The sequence below is a fragment of the Balaenoptera physalus genome (genome assembly GCF_965194825.1).
Source record: "Balaenoptera physalus genome assembly, chromosome: 2".
In the NCBI taxonomy this organism is placed as follows: domain Eukaryota; kingdom Metazoa; phylum Chordata; class Mammalia; order Artiodactyla; family Balaenopteridae; genus Balaenoptera; species Balaenoptera physalus.
Genome location: NC_138883.1, coordinates 103038665 through 103063841, shown reverse-complemented (window position 1 = coordinate 103063841; position 25177 = coordinate 103038665). Strand labels below are relative to the sequence as shown.

The window sequence follows — 25177 nt, the reverse complement described above, 5'->3', positions numbered from 1 at the left end:
CCGGGTGACGTCACGCGTCGGCGGGGCGCGCTTTCGAGTCGCTTGTTCTTCGTCTGTGCATCCGCTCTCCGACTGTTACATTCAGAAAGTATTAGGTGAGTGCTCTGGGCCCTGCCCTTAAGGAGTCGACCGAGTGGGGGAGGGGGGCAGACATTAATCAAGTAACAGTCAAAAAATAGAATTATAAGACGGCCACAGGCACCAGGGAAGGTATCTCAGAGAAGTGAAATACATGTGGAAGCCTGAGTGATGAGTTGTTTAGCAGTTGGTGAGGTTGGGGGATGTGCCGGGCACGGGAGGCCCTGGCCTATGGCGTGGCCTTCCAAGTGCAAGGCTTAGTGAAGCCCTCAAATGTTAAAGTTGGAAGGACCCTTAGGGACCATGAGCGTTTCTCAATGGGGTTCTGTGGCAGTTGGAGCAGGACTTTTCTTCGTTTGCGGGACTGCCTTAGGCATTGCAAGATATTTGGTGTCTGGCTTCTGCCCACTAGTTGCTTTGGCACTCCTGAGTCCTCGTAACAATACAAAACGCACCCCTCCCCAACACGCACGCGCACGCACACACACACACACACACACACACGATTAAAACGCAACCCTCCCCGACACACACACACACACACACACACACACACACACACGATTGCAAAGCCCCACAAGAGGTGATGGGGGTGGGAGGTGCTGTACAAGCCAGTGGAGAACCTCTCACAGTTCCCTATTTTGCCTATAGAAAAACAAAGGCACAAAACCTGAGGTTTTCCCAGGGCACAAAACTATTAAGTGAGAACATCAGATTTTAGACACAAATGCCCAGGTGCTCTTTCTACCATACCAATTTGAAAATCTCCTTCCAAATTGTGAGAAAGTTTTTTAGGCTGTTGAAGAAAGCAGTATAATAAGCATCACACCTAGCTCTTACCTTCTCTTTATAGTCCAGCAAGGAGAGCTGTGTCCCAAAGAAAATAGTGGCAAGCATGCTATAGTCATAACAGACATCCACTGGGAGGTTTGAAAGACCCTATAACCTCCAACACCAGTCTCCCCCTTCTTTGATATGGAAAATTTACATTTTCTCCGTCCTTTGTATGGTGCTATAATAAACACAAGCAATTCCCTCCCAATCAGGCAGAAGGCTAGATAAAATCTGAAGCTACTTGAGGGAGCACAGCTGAAGCCGTTTCTGTATCCTTGCAATCTAGTCCATTCTGATCAGTTTAATGGATCAAAATTCTCAACATAAACCCTGCTTTGAAGCCCAGAATTTCAGTAACCTGCTCCATCCCTAGCTAAATGAGAAGTACTTGAGTAAGGCCCTTGTCAGATAGCAGTCCCCTGACAAGCTCCCCCAAAGCCTTTCTCACCCTGTCCCTGGACTGCAGCTGAAGGCCTTTATTCCCCCTTCTGAGCCTGGGCCACAGGTGCCCTCAAAGCAAGGATGCTTTCTCTCAAGCCTCAGAATTTTGCCCGCAGCTGTTTTCCTTTTGTGGAAGGCTATGCCTTTTCCCCTAGCTCATTATAAATCTTAGCTCAAGTCTCACCTTCTCCCTGAACCTTCTTAGATAATTCCAACCCAGATTGCTCTCTGAGCATAACTATAGTGCTTAGAACATACTATGCTTCTCCGGTTGTATTGTGCATGGTGATTTCTTTTCTAACAAACTTGTAAAGTCAGGGAATTCTGTCAAGGAGCTATATATGTGCTTTTCTATCTCCCCTATTGCATATAGCAGGTACTAAATAATAGGATCTCCCTCTCATAATTTTTCTCTCTGCGTTTCCCCCATATTCCCCTTCTTAGTGAAATACCCTTCTGTATATACAGATCTTAAGCTTTTAATATAAACATTAACCATAATTACTGTGAAAATATTTTCAGTGGTATGGGATAGAATCTTTTACACAACATAACTTAGGACTTCAAATTATCATAATACAAATCTGAATTCCTAACAACAGGTGCACCAACTGTCTAGTTCTCTAATCAATAACCAAGAGGCTTAGCAAGTGAAGAAATTTGGTCAAACTTTAGATGTTTCTGTGAAAGTGGGTTTTTTTGCTGAGATTAACATTCAAATCAGTTGACAGAGTAGTAAATCAGATCACCCCCTATAGTATGCATGGGACTCAGCCGATCAGTTCAAGCTCTTAAGAAAACAAAGATTGACCTTCCCCCAACCCACCCCCACCAGCAAGAAGGATCTCTCTCTCTCTCTCTCTCTCTCTCTCTCCCCCTCTCTCCCTCTCTCCCTCCCCCTCTCTCTCCCTCCCCCTCTCTCTCCCTCCCCCTCTCTCTCCCTCCCCCTCTCTCTCCCTCCCCCTCTCTCTCCCTCCCCCCTCTCTCTCTCTCTTCCTCTCTCTCTCTCTCTTCCTCTCTCTCTCTCATAATGGCTGATAAAATTGTCAATACACAAACACACACACCCTATTGGGTCTTTCACTCCTAATACAGAGCCCAATCTCATCAATCTGTTAGGAAAATCAAGGCTTGATTGATGACTGGCCTTCAGGGTGAGAGAGCTGACTGAGGAGAGAGGAGGCTCGCTTTTGCTCTGCCCTGGTACGTGCTGAGCACATGGAGAAGAGATGAAAACCAAGGGTCATAAACAACTATGAAACAAATTCTATTTTCGTGTGTGTGTGTGAGAATGTGGTTTTTCTTAACCATCCATGTGGAAATGGAACATGCTGAACTTTGAGTCAAGTCCATAGCAACCATAGCTAATGAAAAATTAATCAAGAGTGGTAAACCCAAGACTTAATTGGACGATGGCTGACACCTGTGTACCATTTACCAACCCTCTTCCAGTCAGTCCCCCAAAGTGCTTTCTCGATGGACCAGTCTTGCAGCTGCCTCATCTGTCTGTCCTTCAGCGCAGAATTTCACAAATAACTGACAGGAGCCTGGCCAGTTTGGGAAGAGAAAGTAAGGGAAGGAACAGGCAATTGGAATTGGGTATGAGAAAAACAGAGTGAAAAAAGGAAAGAAAAAGGACCTGGTAGGGAGAGAAAAAAGTGGCAGGAGCAATAAGGGGAATCCATTTCTGTGCACAGATATCAGAAACAGAAAGCCTCATAGGAAGCTCTGTGCTGAGGAATTCACAAATTTATTTCCCTTCCAGCTCTATACTTCTACAAAATGTCACATTTCCCCTCTTTGTATTTCTGTGTGATCCCACCGCAACAAAAGATTTTCCTCAGCTACCCAAGGGTTTAGGCTGTAAAGTGCATGTACTCCACACTAAAAGTAAATTCTTTTTTTTTTTTTTTTTTTTTTTTACTTTCTGTACTTTTTATTTTTTTAACAGAAAGATTTTTAAATTTTATTTAAAAAAATTTTTTTATTTGAGTATAATTGCTTTACAATGTTGTGTTAGTTTCTGCTGTGCAACGAAGTGAATCAGCTGTATGCATACATATATCCCCTCCATCTTAGATCTCCCTCCCACCCCCCACCCCCACCCCCACCCCCACCCACCCATCTCGGTCGTCACAGAACACTGAGCTGAGCTTCCTGTGCTTTATAGCATGGTCCCATTAGCTATCTATTGTACACATGGTAGTGTATATATGTCAATCCTAATCTCCCAGTTTGTCCCACCCTCCCCTTCCCCCCCCACCATGTCCACATGTCTGTTCTCTATGTCTGCATCTCTATTCGTGCCCTGCAAATATGTTCATCTGTACCATTTTTCTAGATTCCACATATATGCGTTAATATACGATATTTGTTTTTCTCTTTCTGGCTTACTTCACTCTGTGACAGATTCTAGGTCCATCCACAATCTCTACAAATGACCCAGTTTCGTTCCTTTTTATGGCTAATATTCCATTGTATATATGTACCACATCTTCTTTATCCATTCATCTGTCATTGGACATTTAGGTTGTTTTCATGTCCTGGCTATTGTAAATAGTGCTGCAGTGAACACTGGGGTACATGTGTCCTTTTGAATTATGGTTTTCTCAGGATATATGCCCAGTAGTGGGATTGCTGGGTCGTATGGTAGTTCTATTTTTAGTTTTTTAAGGAACCTCCATACTGATCTCCATAGTGGCTGTATCAATTTACATTCCCACCAACAGTGCAAGAGGGTTCCCTTTTCTCCACACCCTTTCCAGCATTTATTGTTTGTAGATTTTTTGGTGATGGCCATTCTGACTGGTGTGAGGTGATACCTCAGTGTAGTTTTGATTTGCAATTCTCTAATAATTAGTGATGTTGAGCATCCTTTCATGTGCCCCTTGGCCATCTGTATGTCCTCCTTGGAGAGATGTCTATTTACGTCTTCATCCATTTTTTGATTGGGTTGTTTGTTTTTTTGATATTGAGCTCAATGAGCTGTTTGTATATTTTGGAGATTAATCCTTTGTTGCTTCCTTTGCAAATATTTTCTCCCATTCTCAGGGTTTTCTTTTCATCTTGTTTATGGTTTCCTTCACTGTGAAAAAGCTTTTAAGTTTAATTAGGTCCTACTTGTTTAATTTTGTTTTTATTTTCATTACTCTAGGAGGTGGGTCAAAAAAGATCTTGCTGTGGTTTATGTCGAAGAGTGTTTTTCCTATGTTTTCCTCTAAGAGTTTTATAGTGTCCAGTCTTACATTTATGTCTTTAATCCACTTTGAGTTAATTTTTGTGTATGCTGTTAGGGAGTGTTTTAATTTCATTCTTTTACATGTAGCTGTCCAGTTTTCCCAGCACCACTTATTGAAGAGGCTGTCTTTTCTCCATTGTATGTTCTTGCCTCCTTTGTCATAAATTAGGTGACCACATGTGCGTGGGTTTATCTCTGGGCTTTCTATACTGTACCATTGATCTATATTTCTGTTTTTGTGCTGGTACCATACTGTCTTGATTACTGTAGCTTTGTAGTATAGTTTGAAGTTGGGGATCCTGATTCCTCCAGCTCCGTTTTTCTTTCTCAAGATTGCTTTTGCTCTTTTGGGTCTTTTGTGTTTCCATACAAACTGTAAAATTGTTTTTTCTAATTTTGTGGTGAATGCCATTAGTAATTTGATAGGGATTGCATTGAATCTGTAGATTGCTTTGGGTAGTATAGTCATCTTCACAATACTGATTCTTCCAATCCATGAACATATTTCTCCATCTGTTTATGTCATCTTTGATTTCTTTCATGAGTGTTTTATTGTTTTCTGAGTACAGGTCTTTTGCCTCTTTAGGTAGGTTTATTCCTAGGTATTTTATTCTTTTTGTTGTGATGGTAAATAGGATTGTTTCCTTAATTTCTCTTTCTGATCTATCATTGTTAGTGTATAGGAATGGAAGAGATTTCTGTGCATTAATTTTGTATCTTGCAACTTTACCAAATTCATTGATTAGCTCTAGTAGTTTTCTGGTGGCATCTTTTTTTTTTTTTAAACATCTTTATTGAAGTATAATTGCTTTACAATGGTGCATTAGTTTCTGCTTCACAACAAAGTGAATCAGTTATACATATACAATATGTTCCCATTTCTCTTCCCTCTTGCATCTCCCTCCCTCCCACCCTCCCCATCCCACCCCTCTAGGTGGTCACAAAGCACCGAGCTGATCTCCCTGTGCTATGCGGCTGCTTCCCACTAGCTATCTATTTTACATTTGGTAGTGTATATATGTCCATGACACTCTCTCACCCTGTCACATCTCACCCCTCCCCCTCCCCATATCCTCAAGTCCATTCTCTAGTAGGTCTGTGTCTTTATTCCCGTCTTGCCACTAGGTTCTTCATGGCCTTTTTTTTTTTCCCCTTAGATTCCATATATATGTGTTAGCATACTGTATTTGTTTTTCTCTTTCTGACTTACTTCACTCTGTATGACAGACTCTGACTCCATCCACCTCATTACAAATACCTCCATTTCATTTCTTTTTATGGCTGAGTAATATTCCATTGTATATATGTGCCACATCTTTATCCATTCATCCGATGATGGACACTTAGGTTGCTTTCATGTCCTGGCTATTGTAAATAGAGCTGCAATGAACATTTTGGTACATGACTCGTTTTGAACTATGGTTTTTGTCAGGGTATATGCCCAGTAGTGGGATTGCTGGGTCATATGGTAGTTCTATTTGTAGTTTTTTAAGGAACCTCCATACTGTTCTCCATAGTGGCTGTATCAATTTACATTCCCACCAACAGTGCAAGAGTGTTCCCTTTCCTCCACACCCTCTCCAGCATTTATTGTTTCTAGATTTTTTGATGATGGCCATTCTGACTGGTGTGAGATGATATCTCATTGTAGTTTTGATTTGCATTTCTCTAATGATTAATGATGTTGAGCATTCTTTCATGTGTCTGTTGGCAATCTGTATATCTTCTTTGGAGAAATGTCTATTTAGGTCTTCTGCCCATTTTTGGATTGGGTTGTTCGTTTTTTTGTTATTGAGCTGCGTGAGCTGCTTGTAAATCTTGGAGATGAATCCTTTGTCAGTTGCTTCATTTGCAAATATTTTCTCCCATTCTGCTGGTTGTTTTTTGGTCTTGTTTATGGTTTCCTTTGCTGTGCAAAAGCTTTTAAGTTTCATTAGGTCCCATTTGTTTACTTGTGTTTTTATTTCCACTTCTCTAGGAGCTGGGTCAAAAAGAATCTTGCTGTGATTTATGTCATAGAGTGTTCTGCCTATGTTTTCCTCTAAGAGTTTGATAGTGTCTGGCCTTACACTTAGGTCTTTAATCCATTTTGAGTTTATTTTTGTGCATGGTGTCAGGGAGTGTTCTAATTTCATACTTTTACATGTATCTGTCCAATTTTCCCAGCACCACTTATTGAAGAGGCTGTCTTTTCTCCACTGTATATGCTTACCTCCTTTATCAAAGATAAGGTGACCATATGTGCGTGGGTTTATCTCTGGGCTTTCTATCCTGTTCCATTGATCTATATTTCTGTTTTTGTGCCAGTACCAAACTGTCTTGATTACTGTAGCTTTGTACTATAGTCTGAAGTCAGGGAGCCTGATTCCCCCAGCTCCATTTTTCGTTCTCAAGATTGCTTTGGCTATTCGGGGTCTTTTGTGTTTCCATACAAATTGTGAAATTTTTTGTTCTAATTCTGTGAAAAATGCCAGTGGTAGTTTGATAGGGATTGCATTGAATCTGTAGATTGCTTTGGGTAGTAGAGTCATTTTCACAATGTTGATTCTTCCAATCCAAGAACATGGTATATCTCTCCATCTATTTGTATCATCTTTAATTTCTTTCATCAGTGTCTTATAATTTTCTGCATACAGGTCTTTTGTCTCCTTAGGTAGGTTTATTCCTAGATATTTTATTCTTTTTGTTGCAGTGGTAAAGGGGAGTGTTTTCTTAATTTCACTTTCAGATTTTTCGTCATTAGTGTATAGAAATGCAAGAGATTTCTGTGCATTAATTTTGTATCCTGCTACTTTACCAAATTCATTGATCAGCTCTAGGAGTTTTCTGGTAGCATCTTTAGGATTCTCTATGTATAGTATCATGTCATCTGCAAACAGTGACAGCTTTACTTCTTCTTTTCTGATTGGATTCCTTATATTTCTTTTTCTTCTCTGATTGCTGTGGCTAACACTTCCAAAACTATGTTGAATAATAGTGGTGAGAGTGGGCAGCCTTGTCTTGTTCCTGATCTTAGTGGAAATGGTTTCAGTTTTTCACCATTGAGGACAATGTTGGCTGTGGGTTTGTCATATATGGCCTTTATTATGTTGAGGAAAGCTCCCTCTATGCCTACTTTCTGCAGAGCTTTTATCATAAATGGGTGTTGAATTTTGTCGAAAGCTTTCTCTGCATCTATTGAGATGATCATATGGTTTTTCTCCTTCAATTTGTTAATATGGTGTATCACGTTGATTGATTTGTGTATATTGAAGAATCCTTGCATTCCTGGGATAAAACCCCACTTGATCATGGTGTATGATCCTTTTAATGTGCTGTTGAATTCTGTTTGCTAGTATTTTGTAGAGGATTTTTACATCTATGTTCATCAGTGATATTGACCTGTAGTTTTCTGTCTTTGTGACATCTTTGTCTGGTTTTGGTATCAGGGTGATGGTGGCCTCGTAGAATGAGTTTGGGAGTGTTCCTCCCTCTGCTATATTTTGGAAGAGTTTGAGAAGGATAGGTGTTAGCTCTTCTCTAAATGTTTGATAGAATTCACCTGTGAAGCCATCTGGTCCTGGGCTTTTGTGTGTTGGAAGGTTTTTAATCACAGTTTCAATTTCAGTGCTTGTGATTGGTCTGTTCATATTTTCTATTTCTTCCTGGTTCAGTCTCGGCAGGTTGTGCATTTCTAAGAATCTGTCCATTTCTTCCAGGTTGTCCATTTTATTGGCATAGAGTTGCTTGTAGTAATCTCTCATGATCGTTTGTATTTCTGCAGTGTCAGTGGTTACTTCTCCTTTTTCATTTCTAATTCTATTGATTTGAGTCTTCTCCCTTTTTCTCTTGATGAGTCTGGCTAATGGTTTATCAATTTTGTTTATCTTCTCAAAGAACCAGCTTTTAGTTGTATTGATCTTTGCTATTGTTTCCTTTATTTCTTTTTCATTTATTTCTGGTCTGATCTTTGTGATTTCTTTCCTTCTGCTAGCTTTGGGGTTTTTTTGTTCTTCTTTCTCTAATTGCTTTAGTGCAAGGTTAGGTTGTTTATTCGAGATGTTTCCTGTTTCTTGAGGTAGGCTTGTATTGCTATAAACTTCCCTCTTAGCACTGCTTTTGCTGTGTCCCATAGGTTTTGGGTCATCGTGTCTCCATTGTCATTTGTTTCTAGGTATTTTTTGATTTCCCCTTTGATTTCTTCAGTGATCACTTCGTTATTAAGTAGTGTATTGTGTAGCCTCCATGTGTTTGTATTTTTTACAGATTTTTTTCCTGTAATTGATATCTAGTCTCATAGCGCTGTGGTCAGAAAAGATACTTGAGACGATTTCAATTTTCTTAAATTTACCAAGGCTTGATTTGTGACCCAAGATATGATCTATCCTGGAGAATGTTCCATGAGCACTTGAGAAAAATGTGTATTCTGTTGTTTTTGGGTGGAATGTCCTATAAATATCAATTAAGTCCATCTTGTTTAATGTATCATTTAAAGCTTGTGTTTCCTTATTTATTTTCATTTTGGATGATCTGGCCATTGGTGAAAGTGGGGTGTTAAAGTCTCCTACTGTGATTGTGTTGCTGTCGATTTCCCCTTTTATGGCTGTTAGTATTTGCCTTATGTATTGAGGTGCTCCTACGTTGGGTGCATAAATATTTACAATTGTTATACCTTCCTCTTGGATCGATCCCTTGATCATTATATAGTATCCTTCTTTGTCTCTTATAATAGTCTTTATTTTAAAGTCTATTTTGTCTGATATGAGAATTGCTACTCCAGCTTTCTTTTGATTTCCATTTGCATGGAATATCTTTTTCCATCCCCTCACTTTCAGTCTGTATGTGTCTCTAGGTCTGAAGTGGGTCTCTTGTAGACAGCATATATATGGGTCTTGTTTTTGTATCCATTCAGCCAGTCTGTGTCTTTTGGTGGGAGCATTTAATCCATTTACATTTAAGGTAATTATCGATATGTATGTTCCTATTCCCATTTACTTAAATGTTTTGGGTTTGTTATTGTAGGTGTTTTCCTTCTCTTGTGTTTCTTGCCTAGAGCAGTTCCTTTAGCATTTGTTGTAAAGCTGGTTTGGTGGTGCTGAACTCTCTCAGCTTTTGCTTGTCTGTAAAGGTTTTACTTTCTCCATCAAATCTGAATGAGATCCTGGCTGGGTAGAGTAATCTTGGTTGTAGGTTTTTCTCCTTCATCACTTTAAGTATATCCTGCCACTCCCTTCTGGCTTGCAGAGTTTCTGCTGAAAGATCAGCTGTTAACCTTATGGGGATTCCCTTGTGTGTTATTTGTTGTTTTTCCCTTGCTGCTTTTAATATGTTTTCTTTATATTTAATTTTTGACAGTTTGATTAATATGTGTCTTGGCGTGTTTCTCCTTGGATTTATCCTGTATGGGACTCTCTGTGCTTCCAGGACTTGATTAACTATTTCCTTTCCCATATTAGGGAAGTTTTCAACTATAATCTCTTCAAATATTTTCTCAGTCCCTTTCTTTTTCTCTTCTTCTTCTGGGACCCCTATAATTCGAATGTTGGTGCATTTAATGTTGTCCCAGAGGTCTCTGAGACTGTCCTCAGTTCTTTTCATTCTTTTTTCTTTATCCTGCTCTGCAGTAGTTATTTCCACCATGTTATCTTCCAGGTCACTTATCCGTTCTTCTGCCTCAGTCGTTCTGCTATTGATCCCATCTAGAGTATTTTTAATTTCATTTATTGTGTTTTTCATCGTTGCTTGGTTCCTCTTTAGCTCTTCTATGTCCTTGTTAAATGTTTCTTGCATTTTGTCTATTCTATTTCCAAGATTTTGGATCATCCTTACTATCATTATTCTGAATTCTTTTTCAGGTAGACTACCTATTTCCTCTTCATTTGTTAGGTCTGGTGTGTTTTGACCCTGCTCCTTCACCTGCTGTGTGTTTTTCTGTCTTCTCATTTTGCTTATCTTACTGTGTTTGGGGTCTCCTTTTCACAGGCTGCAGGTTCGTAGTTCCCGTTGTTTTTGGTATCTGTTCCCAGTGGCTAAGGTTGGTTCAGTGGGTTGTGTAGGCTTCCTGGTGGAGGGAACTAGTGCCTGTGTTCTGGTGGATGAGGCTGGATCTTGTCTTTCTGGTGGGCACGTCCACGTCTGGTGGTGTATTTTGGGGTGTCTGTGGCCTTATTATGATTTTAGGCAGCCTCTCTGCTAATGGATGGGGCTGTGTTCCTGTCTTGCGAGTTGTTTGGCATAGGGTGTCCAGCACTGTAGCTTGCTGGTCGTTGAGTGAAGCTGGGTCTTGATGTTGAGATGGAGATCTCTGAGAGATTTTCACCGTTTGGTATTACGTGGAGCTGGGAGGTCTCTTGTGGACCAGTGTCCTGAAGTTGGCTCTCCCCCCTCAGAGGCACAGCCCTGATGCCTGGCTGGAGCACCAAGAGCCTTTCATCCACACGGCTCAGAGTAAAAGGGAGAAAAAATAGAAAGAAAGAAAGAAAGAAAGAGGATATAATATAGTGAAGTAAAATAAAGCTATTACAAAGCAAAGCTATACAGACAAAATCTCACCCAGAAGCATATACATATACACTCACAAAAAAAGGAAAAGGGGAAAAATTAATATATCCTTCTCCCAAAGTCCACCTCCTGAATTTGGGATGATTCGTTGTCTATTCAGGTATTCAACAGATGCAGGCACATCAAGTTGTTTGTGGAGTTTTAATCCGCTGCTTCTGAGGCTGCTGGGAGAGATTTCCCTTTCTCTTCTTTGTTCGCACAGCTCCCGGGGTTCAGCTTTGGATTTGGACCCGCCTCTGCGTGTAGGTCGCCTGAGAGCGTCTGTTCCCCGCCCAGACAGAAGGGGGTTAAAGGAGCAGCTGCTTCAGGGGCTCTGGCTCACTCAGGCCGGGGGGAGGGAGGGGTACAGAGGAGGCGGGGTGAGCCTGCGGCAGCAGAGGCCTGCGTGATGTTGCAACAGCCTGAGGCGCGCCGTGCGTTCTCCCGGGAAAGTTGTCCCCGGATCACGGGACCCTGGCAGTGGCGGGCTGCACCGGCTCCCGGGAGGGGCGGTGTGGAGAGTGACCTGTGCTCGCACACAGGCTTTTTGGTGGCGGCAGCAGCAGCCTTAGCGTCTCACGCCCATCTCTGGGGCCCACGCTGATCGCCGCGGCTCGCGCCCTTCTCTGGAGTTGGTTTAGGCGGCACTCTGAATCCCCTCTCCTTGCGCGCCGCGAAACAAAGAGGCAAGAAAAAGTCTCTTGCCTCTTTGGCAGCTGCAGATTTTTTCCCGGGCTCCCTCCCAGCCAGCTGTGGTGCGCTAACCCCTTCAGGTTGTGTTCATGCCGCCAACCCCTGTCCTCTCCCTGCGATCCAACCGAAGCCCGAGCCTCAGCTCCCAACCCCGCCCATCCCAGCGGGTGAGCAGACAAGCCTCTCGGGCTGCTGAGTGCTGCTCGGCGCCGAGCCTCCGTGCGGGAATCTCTCCGTTTTTCCCTCTGCGCCCCTGTTGCTGTGGGATCCACGCTGATAGCCGCGGCTCACGCCCGTCTCTGGAGCTCATTTAGGCGGCGCTCTGAATCCCCTCTCCTCGCGCACCAGGAAACAAAGAGGGAAGAAAAAGTCTCTTGCCCCTTTGGCAACTGCAGACTTTTTCCCGGACTCCCTCCCGGCTAGCTGTGGTGCACTAACCCCTTCAGGCTGTGTTCACGCCACCAACCCCAGTCCTCTCCCTGCGATCTGACCAAAGCCCGAGCCTCAGCTCCCAGCCCCCGCCCGCCCCGGCCAGGGAGCAGACAAGCCTCTCGGGCTGGTGAGTGCTGCTCGGTGCCGAGCCTCTGTGTGGGAGTCTCTCTGCTTTGCCCTCTGCACCCCTGTGGCTGCGCTCTCCTCCGTGGCTCCGAAGCTTCCCTCCTCCGCCACCCGCAGTCTCCGCTCACGAAGGGGCTTCCTAGTGCGTGGAAGCCTTTCCTGCTTCACTTCCTCCCACTGGTGCAGGTCCCGTCCCTATTCTTTTGTCTCTGTTATTTCTTTTTTCTTTTGCCCTACCCAAGTACGTGGGGAGTTTCTTGCCTTTTGGGAGGTCTGACGTTTTCTGCCAGCGTTCAGTGGGTGTTCTGTAGGAGCAGTTCCACGTGTAGATGTATTTCTAATGTATCTGTGGGAAGGAAGGTGATCTCTGCGTCTTACTCTTCCGCCATCTTCTCTCCTCTCTGGTGGCATCTTTAAGATTTTCTATGTATAGTATCATGTCATCTGCAAACAGTGACAGTTTTACTACTTCTTTTCCAGTTTGTATTCCTTTTATTTCTTTTTCTTCTCTGATTGCCGTGGCTAGGACTCCAAAACTGTGTTGAATAAGAGTGGCGAGAGTGGACATCCTTATCTTGTTCCTGATCTTAGTGGAAATGCTTTCAGTTTTTCACCATTGAGAATGATGTTAGCTGTGGGTTTGTCGTATATGGCCTTTATTATGTTGAGGTAGGTTCCCTCTATGCCAATTTTCTGGATAGTTTTTATCATAAATGGGTGTTGAATTTTGTCAGAAGCTTTTTCTGCATCTATTGAGATGATCATATGGTTTTTATTCCTTAATTTGTTAATATGGTGTATCACATTGATTTGCGTATATTGAAGAATCCTTGCATTCCTGGGACAAATCCCACTTGATCATGGTGTATGATCCTTTTGATGGGTCGTTGGATTCTGTTTGCTAGTATTTTGTTGAGGATTTTTGCATCTATGTTCATCAGTGATATTGGTCTGTAATTTTCTTTTTTTGTGATATCTTTGTCTGATTTTGGTATCAGGGTGATGGTGGCCTCGTAGAACAAATTTGGGAGTGTTCCTCCCTCTGCTATATTTTGGAAGAGTTTGAGAAGGATAGGTGTTAGCTCTTCTCTAAATGTTTGATAGAATTCGCCTGTGAAGCCATCTGCGGAATTCACAGATTCATTTCCCTTCCAGCTCTAAAATTCTATACTTCTACAAAATGTCACATTTCTCCTCTTTGTATTTCACTGTGATACCACTGCAACAAAAGATTTTCTTCAGCTACTCAAGGGTTTAGGCTGTAAAGTGCATGCACTCCACACTAAAAGTAAATTCTTGCATTAGTTATCCAAACTGTTTGAAATGAGGAACCAAATTTTCAGCTATATCTCCCTCTTTATCAGCAAATAGTAATTTAAAGCCAATTACCAGTGCTGTGATTCCCCAGTGACAGACTGTGGGCTATTAAAATTAATCCTGACAGAAGATCCTTGCTGCTTTCTCCAAGCACATTCAGGCCATTGGTTTATGAACAGGATGAACAGACGGCCCATCCCAGAGGGCTTGAGGGAGGAAGTACATTAAAATGGCTGCCTGCATCTTTGTTTGCTCAGCTGCTTGGAAAAACTAAGACTGAGGGAAATGGGATTAATCAAGGGGGCAGTTGCCCACGGAAAAAAAATAGGAAGACTCTGGTGAGAAAATTCCAGCCAAATAAGGTTCAAGTCAAAGGGAAAGAATTCTTATCTCTTCAGCCTTTCACACGGTTGAGTGTTGTTTGGTGACAAATTTCAGGCCACCACAGTGTTTTATGAAATTTTTGTTAGCATGTGAAGAGAGAATTCAGGAAAAAAAATTGTTTGATTCTTTAAAGTTCCAGGTGATTTACTTTGTAATTAGCAACATTAATGAAGATTATTGGTTAGATATGTGACTAATGGTTATTGAATAACACCTTTCTATGATTTTTCATATGAATAAACTCACAAACCAGAAAAAAAAAAGTCCCTGAAAGATCGCATGTACTGCTATGTGGTACAGAATATACAGACATTGTAGCTGAGGCTCCCCTTCCTCCCTCTCACATTAGGAGACAATCTTTTTTTTTTTTTTTTTTACATTTTATTGAAGGATAGTTGATCTACAATGTTGTGTTAATTTCTGTTGTACAGCAAAGTGATTCAGTTATATATACTTTTCCATTATGGTTTATCACAGGATATTTAATATAGTTCCCTGTACTATACAGTAGAACCTTGTTGTTTATCCATCCTGTATAAACTAGTTTGCATCTGCTAATCCCAAACTCCGAATCCTTCCCTCTCCCAAACCCCTCCCCCTTGGCAACCACAAGTCTATTTTCTATGTCTGAGTCTGTTTCAGGAGACAGAATCTTGAATAAGATGTAAAATGTCTTCCCCTCTCCTGACTTATTCACTTCCCTTTGATGCATTGGCTAAAATTCCCCCAATAAGAAAATTACTAGGTTAAAAAGGATCTTCCTTTGAGACAGTAGATATTTCTAGAAGGGTTGTGACCTATCAGTCATTTACAGTTGAGTGTGAATTGGTTCCAAATGGCTTTCTCACAAAAAGCTAGCTGAGGTGATGACTTGCACTAAAAGAGTGGGCTTTGTTAGGAGGGAAAGCGAGAAAATGGAGAGAGTTTTGAGCAATTGGAGAGGAAGAGTAGACCAGAGAAAGTATTACAACAGAGAGTTCAGGTGGCAGGAAGACCCCAGAAGGCCTCCTTTTCGCTTTTTGGAGAATATGTAGGCCAGGCAAAAAGGGAGGATGTCAAAACCAAACTTTGCTTAAGAATTGGTTCAGATTCCATGCTGGAAGGCAGACCCTCCTATACTTAAGTGGGCCTTGTCTAAGATTCTTCATAAAATATCCAGTATATTGTTTAAGGGGGGTAATTTGCAAAGTCACTAAAGGGTGAGATTTAATAATTTCCTTTCAAGTTTCATGGGAGAGGGATTTGAGAGTTGTGCTTTTAGTGGAGGGAAAGAAGAACCAGGTCTCTACCACAATGCTGGCACACTGTATGTCTCACTCTCTGGAATCTGATGTACATCAGAGGCCATAAAATAAAGAAACTGCTGATCGGCAGCAAAATGGACTTAGAGAAAACTGACCACCCTTCTCCTCTCATGAGACCCGGCCGGAATCAAGTAGCTGGTCACCTTTAATTTTCTGTCTTGCATGAAAAAGAACACAGCTAGCTCCGAAAAGCTTCAGCTAGGGGAAGTAGGAGAAAAGGAGCAAGGGATGCCCATATAATATAGAGTTGGGAGAATGACCAAGGAAAAAAAGTCATCCTTGATTTTCTTCTCCAAAATTTGGAGGAGAGAATAGTCAAGCATAGTATATAGACAGTAAAGGTGATCCAGATCAGAGAAGTGAAGGGGTGGTGGTGAATTTGTCACTCTCCAACTATGATTTTGGGAGAGGGCTTGTGTACCGCTAACTTTGTGTCCAGTTAATTTCCCCAGGCCTCAGTTTTCTCCCATTTAAAATGAGGGTATTGAACCAGACAAACTCCAAGGTGCCTTTCAGTGCTTAAATTATAGTATTCTAGGATGACTGATGTTATTCTTTGGCAACATCTGCATCTATTTAAGTTCATAAATGTTGAAGAAATATTTGGTATGCAGTAAACCAGGAAGCAGGTAGCTCCCTTTAAATAAATAGTCATCCAACATTGATGAAGTTTAGGGTATTATCAACCTTTGCTGGACTCCTGTGGTTGCCCATATCTTATGGGACTGGATCATGTTTTCCATCACCTAGAATTCTTGGGCTTAATTTAATTTTTATATCTAATGGATGACAGCTCTGAGTAATTTAAGATTGTTTATAAGGTTTAAAAAACCTGAAGTTGTCAAAATAGCAGAAGACAGACAAAGGGTAATGAATGATGTGGGGGGAACATCACTTCAAGCTGACTGGAGAAAAAGGTGGTTTGAAGGAATAAGTATTTTCTTCATAATGCACAGAAAGAAAGACATTAGATAATGTAAATAAAGGGTTGCAAATTCCGGGTCTTTGGCCACATCCAATCTACAGATGAATTTGCTCAGCAGCACAGAGTTTTTCAAAATAATGAATTTGAGTGACTTTAAGATGGACGTGTGCGTATAATCCTGGTGAGCACCCTTCTTGCCTCTCCCGCCACCAGCCACTCACCCCCGTTACCCTACCACAGACCCTTGCCACCTTGATGCCAACTTCCTGGGCACCAGGACATTTGAGTTTGCGTGTGTGATGCAAGTATAAATGAAAAATGTAGGCCAACTCTTTTTCTTTTTTGAGAGGCTGCAATTACAGTCAGTCCTCCATATATGTGGGTTCCACATCCACGGATTCAACAAACCTTGGAACCAAGATATTCAGAAAAAGAAAAAAACAATTCTGGAAAGTTCCAAAAAGCAAAACTTGAATTTGCCTGTGAACAGGCAACTATTTACAAAGCATTTACATTGTATTAGGTATTGTAAATAATCTAGAGATGATTTAAATTATAGGAGGGAATGTGCGTAAGTTTATGCAAATACTACACCATTTTATATAACAGGCTTGAGCATGTGTGGATTTTGGTATCTGTGGGAATGTGGGGCCTGGCACCAATTCCCCCACCTTCTCTCGATACTGAGGGATGACTGTGACACCATGGAAACTTCTCGATCACTTCCTAGATCACTTGTTATAGGAAGGTGTTCTTTACCTCTAAATCTGTTTTCCTAAGGCCTTCTGTGTTTTAAGAATCCCTACGGGGACTTCCTTGGCGGTCCAGTGGTTAGGACTCCATGCTTCCATTGCAGGGGGCACGGGTTCGATCCCTGATCAGGGAACTAAGATCCTGCATGTTGTGCGGTGCGCCCCCCCACCTCAAAAAAAAGGAATCCCTACAAATGGTTGTCAGGTGATTCATAGAGTTAATGTCCCCACAGATTGTAAACCTCATTGATATTGCAAGTTTGGTTTTGTGTTTTTTTTTTTTTTTTTTTTTTTTGCTAGAATCAAGTGTAAAAAGTGGATATTAATTCAAAAGAACTCAGCCTTTTCTGGGGAAAACCAGTTTGCATGATTTGTAGTCAGACTAATAAATGCTCTAGTCGAAGGATATAATCCTGTTATTTTGAACAATTGCTAAGAAATTGTTTGCAAGCATCTCTAACAATATATAGAGTTTGTTTACAAAGCTTGATTTAACATTTTTATCTATAGCAAAAGCCATTTTAAAAGGTCAAAGAAAATTATGAATCTTTATGATTACTGTAGAAACATTAGCATCTTTACAACTACATTTTCTGTTTTAAATTCCGTATTGGGATTTTGTGATAAAAAAGGTCAACTTGAGACAGCCCTTATTTCCTTCCCCCAGCCCTCCAAAAATGTTTAAATAAATTTGTGGGTACCATAAAGATATTTTATTTAAGGGTTGGGCCACAAAGTGACCAGTTAAGATTTTTCAGGCTGAACATGCATTGTTTAGGAGGTGGCAAGTTAGAGAGGAAAGGGGAGAATTAAAATATTTGCAAGATGTCATTAATCTCCAGCAAAAGCCAAGAGTTGTTTTTTTCCCCCTTCATTTCAGAACTAATCCAGCTTTCTGTTATTTGGCTCAGAAAAGTCTTAAATCTGTAACAAGAGAGTAACTTCCTGTTCTCAAGAGTATGGCTGCCAAAGAAAACATTTACAAGAAAAGTCCCAGGGCCAAAAAATTGCCTACTAATTATTTCTCAGCCCCCCACACCCCTAATTCAGGAAGGTGAATGCTGTAAATGCTATATGTTAAAACTCAAAAGTATGTGTTGAAAAATTAAGAGAAAACCCCCAAGAACTGTTTGCCATTTATTTATATTTTATTGCATTCAAATTACGTCAGTTTTATGGCCTTTGGGCACAAATTAATGTTTCTTATAATATTTTGTTCAGAATTCCACAAAGATTATACTATACCTTCATCTGAATACATTATGGAAGTTTTTACCTGGTACCTTCCCAACTGAAGAAGAGAGAAGCAGCCCCAGCATTCAGGAACTCACATAGTCCCACCAGCTGCAAGCTGGCCTGATACTCAGCAGCGGGTCTTGGTTTTCTCCTTGGGGATCTATCTATTCAGTGCAGTGTCAGTCAAAATTCCAGCAGCCCATAGGTAGAAGAAACTGACAGACTGTAAAATTCATATGGAAATTCAAAGGTCCTAGAATAGCCAAAACAACTTTGAAAAAGAACAGAGTTGAAAAGCCTATACTACCTGACTTCAAGGGCTTAAGATAAAGCTACGGTAATCAAGACAGTGTGGGACTGGTGTTAACGTAGGCAACTAGATCAGTATAACAGAGTGTACAGAAATAGACCTATGCATGTATGGGCAGTTGATTTCCAACAATGGTACAAGGGCAATTCAGTGGAAAATGGGTAGTCTTTTCAACAAATGGTGCTAAAACAATTAATTGGACATTGATATGCAAAAACCTCTTTGATTTACACTTCATACCACGTATTAGTAATCTAATCCTGCCTAACAAATTACCTCCAAACTTTGCAGCCGTCTCCCTCTGGTATCTTTGCCTCTGGTCTCTCTTTCCAGAAACATATCTCCAGTCTTTCTTTGGGGCTTGTCCTCCTCTGACAAAGTCAAGTGAGTTATTCTCAAATTTCCATATAAGGAAAAGGAGTCTGTGGTTTATTTAATCTTATGTTTATCCAGACACAATTTTTTTTTTTTGCCCTTCTTTCCTTCTGCACAATCCTACTCACAAGTAAGCATTATTCATTAAGTCTCTAATGTGTGCCCAATAAGAGGAAATCCTTGGGTTTAAAAATATTCATGTGCAACACCTCCTTCACAGTAATGACTAGTACTAATAGCAGGGGTCAATTGTTGGTATCGATTGTAGGCATGTCTCTGGCGCAGTGCTGGAAACTTTTCCCGTGCTGCTTCACATGATCATCACAGCAGGCCTCTGCGGAGGTAAGGTGGAATTCCATTTCCTTCCTAGGCAGAGCAGCTCATGGGAGCCCTGCACCTGAGAGCAGAGGTGACCTGCCCAAGGGAGTATTGCAATTTAGTGGCAATACCGACTCCAGGCTTCCCACGCCTGTTCTGGAATCAGACGGGCCTGGGTGGTTTCAGGCAATTTTCATCTCTGAGTTTCCATTTCCTTAACCACAAAACAGTGGTAGTGACATTTTCTACACAGAACTGCTATGAAGATTGACTGGTTGCATGCTGTGCCGAGGTCCGTAACTCTTGGTCTCCTTTACTTCCCCCAGTGAAGGCTCTTTCTGGATACTTTTCACTTGTAGATTTCTCCATGCTTATTGAGGTGTGGAATGAGTCCCCTCCTTTATAGGAAACTGCCCCTAAGGAGCTTACATGGATGGAGAGAAAGGAAATGGACACGATGGTCAGTCATTTGATGTGAGAGTAGAAAAGAGGGGAGCAGGAAGAAAGTACCCCTGGGATTCAGAGACATCAAAGACCAGGAGGAGACAGACTCACTGGGAATAATTTTCAAAGAGGATGAGGGTATTGAGGGTACACATCTGTGTGTCCCTAGCACCTGGCATGTATTGCTTGAACTGAACTGGGCCTCTGAGTCTGGATGTCAGGGAGATCACTATGGTCTGATGTGGCCTGAAGTAGGACAGGAAGGAATCCTGCCCTTCCTTTCACACCCCTCACCCCACCCTCTGTCTTGGGGACCACCCTAGAGTTCCTGGAGTAGACCAATGGCATTTGCTGGGGAGAAGGAGGGTGCCCAGAGTAGACAGACACGTGGACCAGCTCAGGGTCAGTCTTGGTTGGTGCACCCTCTGTTGGGGAGACCATGTCACATCACCAAACTCCAGACACTTCCCAAATGTTCCTCTCTCCCCAGCTAGCCCTGAAAGGAACCCTCTGGGGCATGTGCCACCCAGACTCAAACCCCATGTCAGGCACGTGGCCTGAATTTTCTGTCTCAACGGCTGCCTCTTGCTTCTGACTCACTAAGCAGCAGGCCATCTGAGGCCAGGATCCTGTGGGACACCAGCTGCTTCTAAGTAAGCCCAGTCCTGTTTCCATTCAGCTGCTCAGTACTCTCTGGGCCCTGAGGACACTTACAGGCCTGCAGCTCACACCTGCACGGTCCCGAGCTCAGGTATCCAAAGGCAATATCCTGAAGGAACTTTATTCACTGCCTGTTTGGGGGGCGTGCCTGCCTAAAGCAGGCAATTTTATACACACCTTCATTTCTCACTCCCAGTGTTGGCAATGGAGTCAGGAAAGAACATCCTCATACTGTTGGTGAAATCTTTCAGTGGACTCCAATTTCCAGAGGCCAGATCGGACCACGTGCACGAAAAGACTTAAATGTGCCTAACTTGTGACCCAGCGATTCCTCTTCTAGGAATTTATCCTAGGCAAGTGTACAAAGACATGTGTACAAGATGGTTCCGCAGAGGATTGCTTTAAAAAGGGTAAGGATAGCCTCCAAAATTCCAACCTCAGGGGACAGGTCAAGTAAACCACAGTACCTCAATAAAGTGGAATCCAACTAGCTGTAAGAAACAGTGGTGTAGCTCTATACATCTGTATCTATATAGAATGATACATAAGTGATTATATATGTGGTTACAAAAGTATGTAGTGACAATAGGTAGCACTTACTAAGTGCCAAGCACTATTCTAAGAACTCCACAGATATTAACTCATTTAATCTGCACACAGTGACAGTTGGGAAAGAACTGTCACTGATCCCATTTTACAGGGGCTCAAAGAGGTTCTGTGCTCAAGCCACACACTAGTGACTAAGCTGAAACAGTCTCCAGAGCCCACGTTCCTGAATACCACGATTCTGCTTCTCAGTATAGGGTCCTGTGTGTGCTAAAACAATAAATGGGGGAGGGGGGTGTGTCTAAGAAAGTCTGGAAGGATTGGAATGAGAATATTAATTGAGGCATTATCATAGGAATACATTTTTATTTTTAAAAAACTTAACACACTGCTGTTTTTCATTTCAGTTAGATAAATTTGCTGTGTAATATTAGAGTTCATTCCCCCAGTTCTACACGATACCCGTGCTTATGAGGAGGTTGAAGAACAAACGTCACTCTTTCAGACGGTGGGTTGAGTGTCACTAATTTTGACAAAGGGTCGAGAAGGATCAGCTCTGGTTTTTTTCAGTTTCAAGTCTGTACCACTGAGGAAGTCTCTTCAGTGGTCTTTCTAAATAGTTCAAATAATATTTAAAATTCTCCACATGTTGAAGGTATATATAAAAGTATAAAGGGCCCAGGGACACCTTTAATGCTATGGAATGATCGCTGGCATCCTTTGAATTTAAAATTACTAATTTTTTTCCTTTTTTGACTGTTTTAAGAAAAGAAAAAAGTTGGGGGGGGATGTGGAGTGCTTGCAGAACAGTCTTTGTTGTATTAAAACCGACATTCTTTATGCCGTGTTTCATTTAGAAGCTGTTTCCACACCAGCTTCTCCAGGGGCCCAAGGGTTGCCATACCTTCTGCCACTCTGAGTCCTGCTTCCCCACCTCCTGGTCCCAAGGCCTGCCTTTTCCTGAAATGCTCCTCCTTGGGGCTGTGCTAGGAAACGGCTTCTCATGCTAGAGCAGCTCAAAGAGTGAAGGTAGCCAGCACTCAACAGTGCTTTAAAACACACCTCAGAATGGCAGCACCCTCCTCTGCGTCCATCCCCAGGCCAGGCCTCTGCGTGACCTACCTCAGTTGGCACTCACATTGGCCTGTCAGGTGTGATTTTCTTTTTTTTAATTGAAGTGTAGTTGATTTACAGTGTTGTGTTAATTACTGCTGTACAGCAAAGTGATTCAGTTATAGATATATATATATTCTTTTTACATTCTTTTCCATTATGGTTTATCATAGGATATTGAATATAGTTCTCTGTGCTATACAGTAGGACCTTGTTTATGCATTCTATGTATAAAAGCTTACATCTGCTCACCCCAACCTGCCACTCCATCCCTCCCCCAACACCCTCCCCCTTGGCAACCACCAGTTTCTTCTCTATGTCTGAGATTGTTTCATAGGTTCATTTGTGTCATATTTTAGATTCCACATATAAGTGATATCATATGGTATTTATCTGTCTCTTTCTGACTTACTTCACTCAGTATGATAATCTCCAGTTGCATCCATGTTGCTGCAAATGGCATTATTTCATTCTCTTTTATGACTGAGTAGTAGTAATCCATTGTATATATGTACCATATCGTCTTTATCCATCTATTGATAGACACTTAGGTTGTTTCCATGTCTTGACTATTGTGAATAGTGCTGCTATGAACATAGAGGTGCATGTATCTTTTTGAATTACAGTTTTGTCCAGATATATGGCCGGGAATAGGATTGCTGGGTCGTATGGTAATTCTATTTTTAGTTTTCTGAGGAATCTCCACACCATTTTCCATAGTGGCTGCAGCAGCTTACATTCCCACCAACAATGTAGGAGGGTTCCCCTTCTCCACACCCTCTCCAGCATTTGTTACTTGCAGAATTTTTAACGATGGCCATTCTGACTGGTGTGAGTTGGTACCTCATTGTAGTTTTGATTTGCATTTCTCTAATAATTGGTGATGTTGAGCATCTTTTCAAGTGCCTATTGGTTATCTGTGTGTCTTCTTTGGAGAAATGTCTATTTAGGTCTTCTGCCCATTTTTGGATTGGGTTGTTTGTTTTTTTGTTATTGAGCTGTATGAGCTGTTTGTGTATTTTGGAGATTAAGCCCTTGTTGGTCACATTGTTAGCAAATATTTTCTCCCATTCTGTAGGTTGTCTTTTCGGGTTTTTTAATGATTTCCTTTGCTGTGCAAAAGCTTGTAAGTTTGATTAGGTCCCATTTGTTTATTTTTATTTCTATTGCCTTGGGAGACTGATCTAAGAAAACACTGGTACGATTTATGTCAGAGAATGTTTTGCCTATGTCCACTTCTAGAAGTTTTATGGTGTCATGTCTTATGTTTAAGTCTTTAAGCCATTTTAAGTTTACTTTGTGGAAAAAATATGGAATGCTTCATGAATTTGCGTGTCATCCTTGCTCAGGGGCCATGCTAATCTTCTCTGTATCGGTCCAATTTTAGTATATGTGCTGCCGAAGCGAGCACCGGGTAGGTGTGATTATCCCAAGTTTTTAGAACATGAAGTTGATATTCAGAGAGCTTTGATGACATGCCCAAGGTCCCACAACCACAATTTAAATAAAAATTTGGTTTCAAAGTATGCGTTTTCCTCTTGACACTGTCCTGACTTGTGGTGATTTACTCAACTGAGTTGCTTTGCTTTCTTTCTTTGGCTTTTTTTTTTTAAGTGGGTGAGTAAAGGGGTAGGGAGTTTGGGCACAAGGGAGCATGATTTTTTTTTTTTTAAGTAAAAATGATTTTTTAATTTTATAAACATGAATGCATCTTAGTGTTTCTAGAAGGTAGGTTAACTAGATAAATTTCAGGGTTTAAAGACACACACACACACACACACACACAAACACACACACACACCTTCTCTTATGGTTTATAAATGATTCTAAGGACTGTGCTGATTGAAAGATTATGGTGCCCTGACTTGACAGTCCAAAACCCGATTCTGTTCTCTACCCCTTCTACACAGTCATGGATGACACACAATGACAGCACCAGTAGAACAAAATATATGGCATTTATTAAACATGTGACATAGGTTATAATATCAAAGTAGAGCATGCATGAACAAATCACTCATTCCTTTAACAAAAACACCAATTGGTATCGAAAACATTAAGTGATTAAATTTCCACAACATACAAAATTCTCTTTCAGTTAAAGTGAGAAAGAAAGAAAAAATAAATCACAGGTTGAATAAATACAGTGATTTCAGCTGGCCCCATAAAGGCATAAGGCACAAAGTAAACCAAGGGGTTAGCACGTCAGAATGAAGCGTGTCTGCCCACACGAGGACCGGCTGCAGCCGAGGCTCCCATGCCCCTGCACAGGTCCTCGGCACCTGCCCCTTCCTTCCCAGGGTCACATTTCCCCATGTGCCTGCGCTCCTGCAGACAGGCTTCCCTGTAGCAGAGAAACACCGCCTCTAATACTTCTATGGGTAAATAAAACCTTCATGCTGTAACAAATGATCCTGGCAATAAGTAACATGAAATTTCAAGTTAATGCCTTGTTTCCTCCCAGCCGAAGTCTAGTAAAACAGAAAATAGTGAGGGAATTCTCCCGATAGGACTCAGTGTCTGCATGGAAAGCTAACGATGGCCCAGTACAGCAGGGTACATACACTGGTTGGGTGTTTGAAATATGACCTTGAAACCTCTCTCTCCTGCCCTCCCCCTCCACTTTCCTTCATGTTTTAGAAGTGGATCAGAACCTCAGCAATTTCCACTGCAGCTTAAACAGTGTATAGGAGGAAGCAACAGTCACCCTTTCCAGACTTCAAGCTGCAGGGTTCCAGGGCCTTTGTCCATCAGTGAAAAGTGCACGTCTCCGAGTGCTTAAGTCAGAGTTTTCTTCATGGTTAACTCCAGGACTCGTGTGTATGGGGTATAATTCCTGGAAGGCACTGCGATCTCACGAGTCCTACCTGTTTGGCTGAGAAAGGAGAAAACGCAGTCAGGAATATGAAACAAAACTTACCATATGCTTCACGTGGTAAGATAACTCTAGGAAATCCCTTTCAACACTTAAAAATAGACTGCAGTAATGTAGTTGAATATTTCATTTAAATATTATGAGGGAGAGAAAACCATAATTCAAAAAGAGTCATGTACCACAATGTTCACTGCAGCTCTATTTACAATAGCCAGGACATGGAAGCAACCTAAGTGTCCACTGACAGATGAATGGAT

General features: G+C 41.6%; 1 protein-coding gene and 1 long non-coding RNA gene across 6 annotated transcripts in view; one reads left to right on the top strand and one right to left on the bottom strand.

Moving 5' to 3' along the window:
* The first annotated feature begins 11 nt into the window (after positions 1-11).
* The window catches only part of LOC309654226, a 74086-nt gene continuing 48920 nt past the window's right edge, over positions 12-25177 (top strand). The window contains exon 1 of one of the 3 annotated variants that reach the window (XR_014260049.1): positions 12-95. This is a non-coding gene — a long non-coding RNA (uncharacterized lncRNA). Of the gene's footprint in view, positions 100-25177 lie in introns of all 3 variants that reach the window. The other 2 variants (XR_014260050.1, XR_014260051.1) reach the window with 2 other exon arrangements.
* The window catches only part of MYZAP (myocardial zonula adherens protein), a 105376-nt gene continuing 96729 nt past the window's right edge, over positions 16531-25177 (bottom strand). For all 3 annotated transcript variants that reach the window (XM_082447271.1, XM_082447275.1, XM_082447276.1), the window contains one exon: positions 16531-24920. In XM_082447271.1, coding sequence (XP_082303397.1) covers positions 24824-24920 — 97 coding nt within the window. In that variant the 3' untranslated portion in view covers positions 16531-24823. The remainder of the gene's footprint in view (positions 24921-25177) is intronic.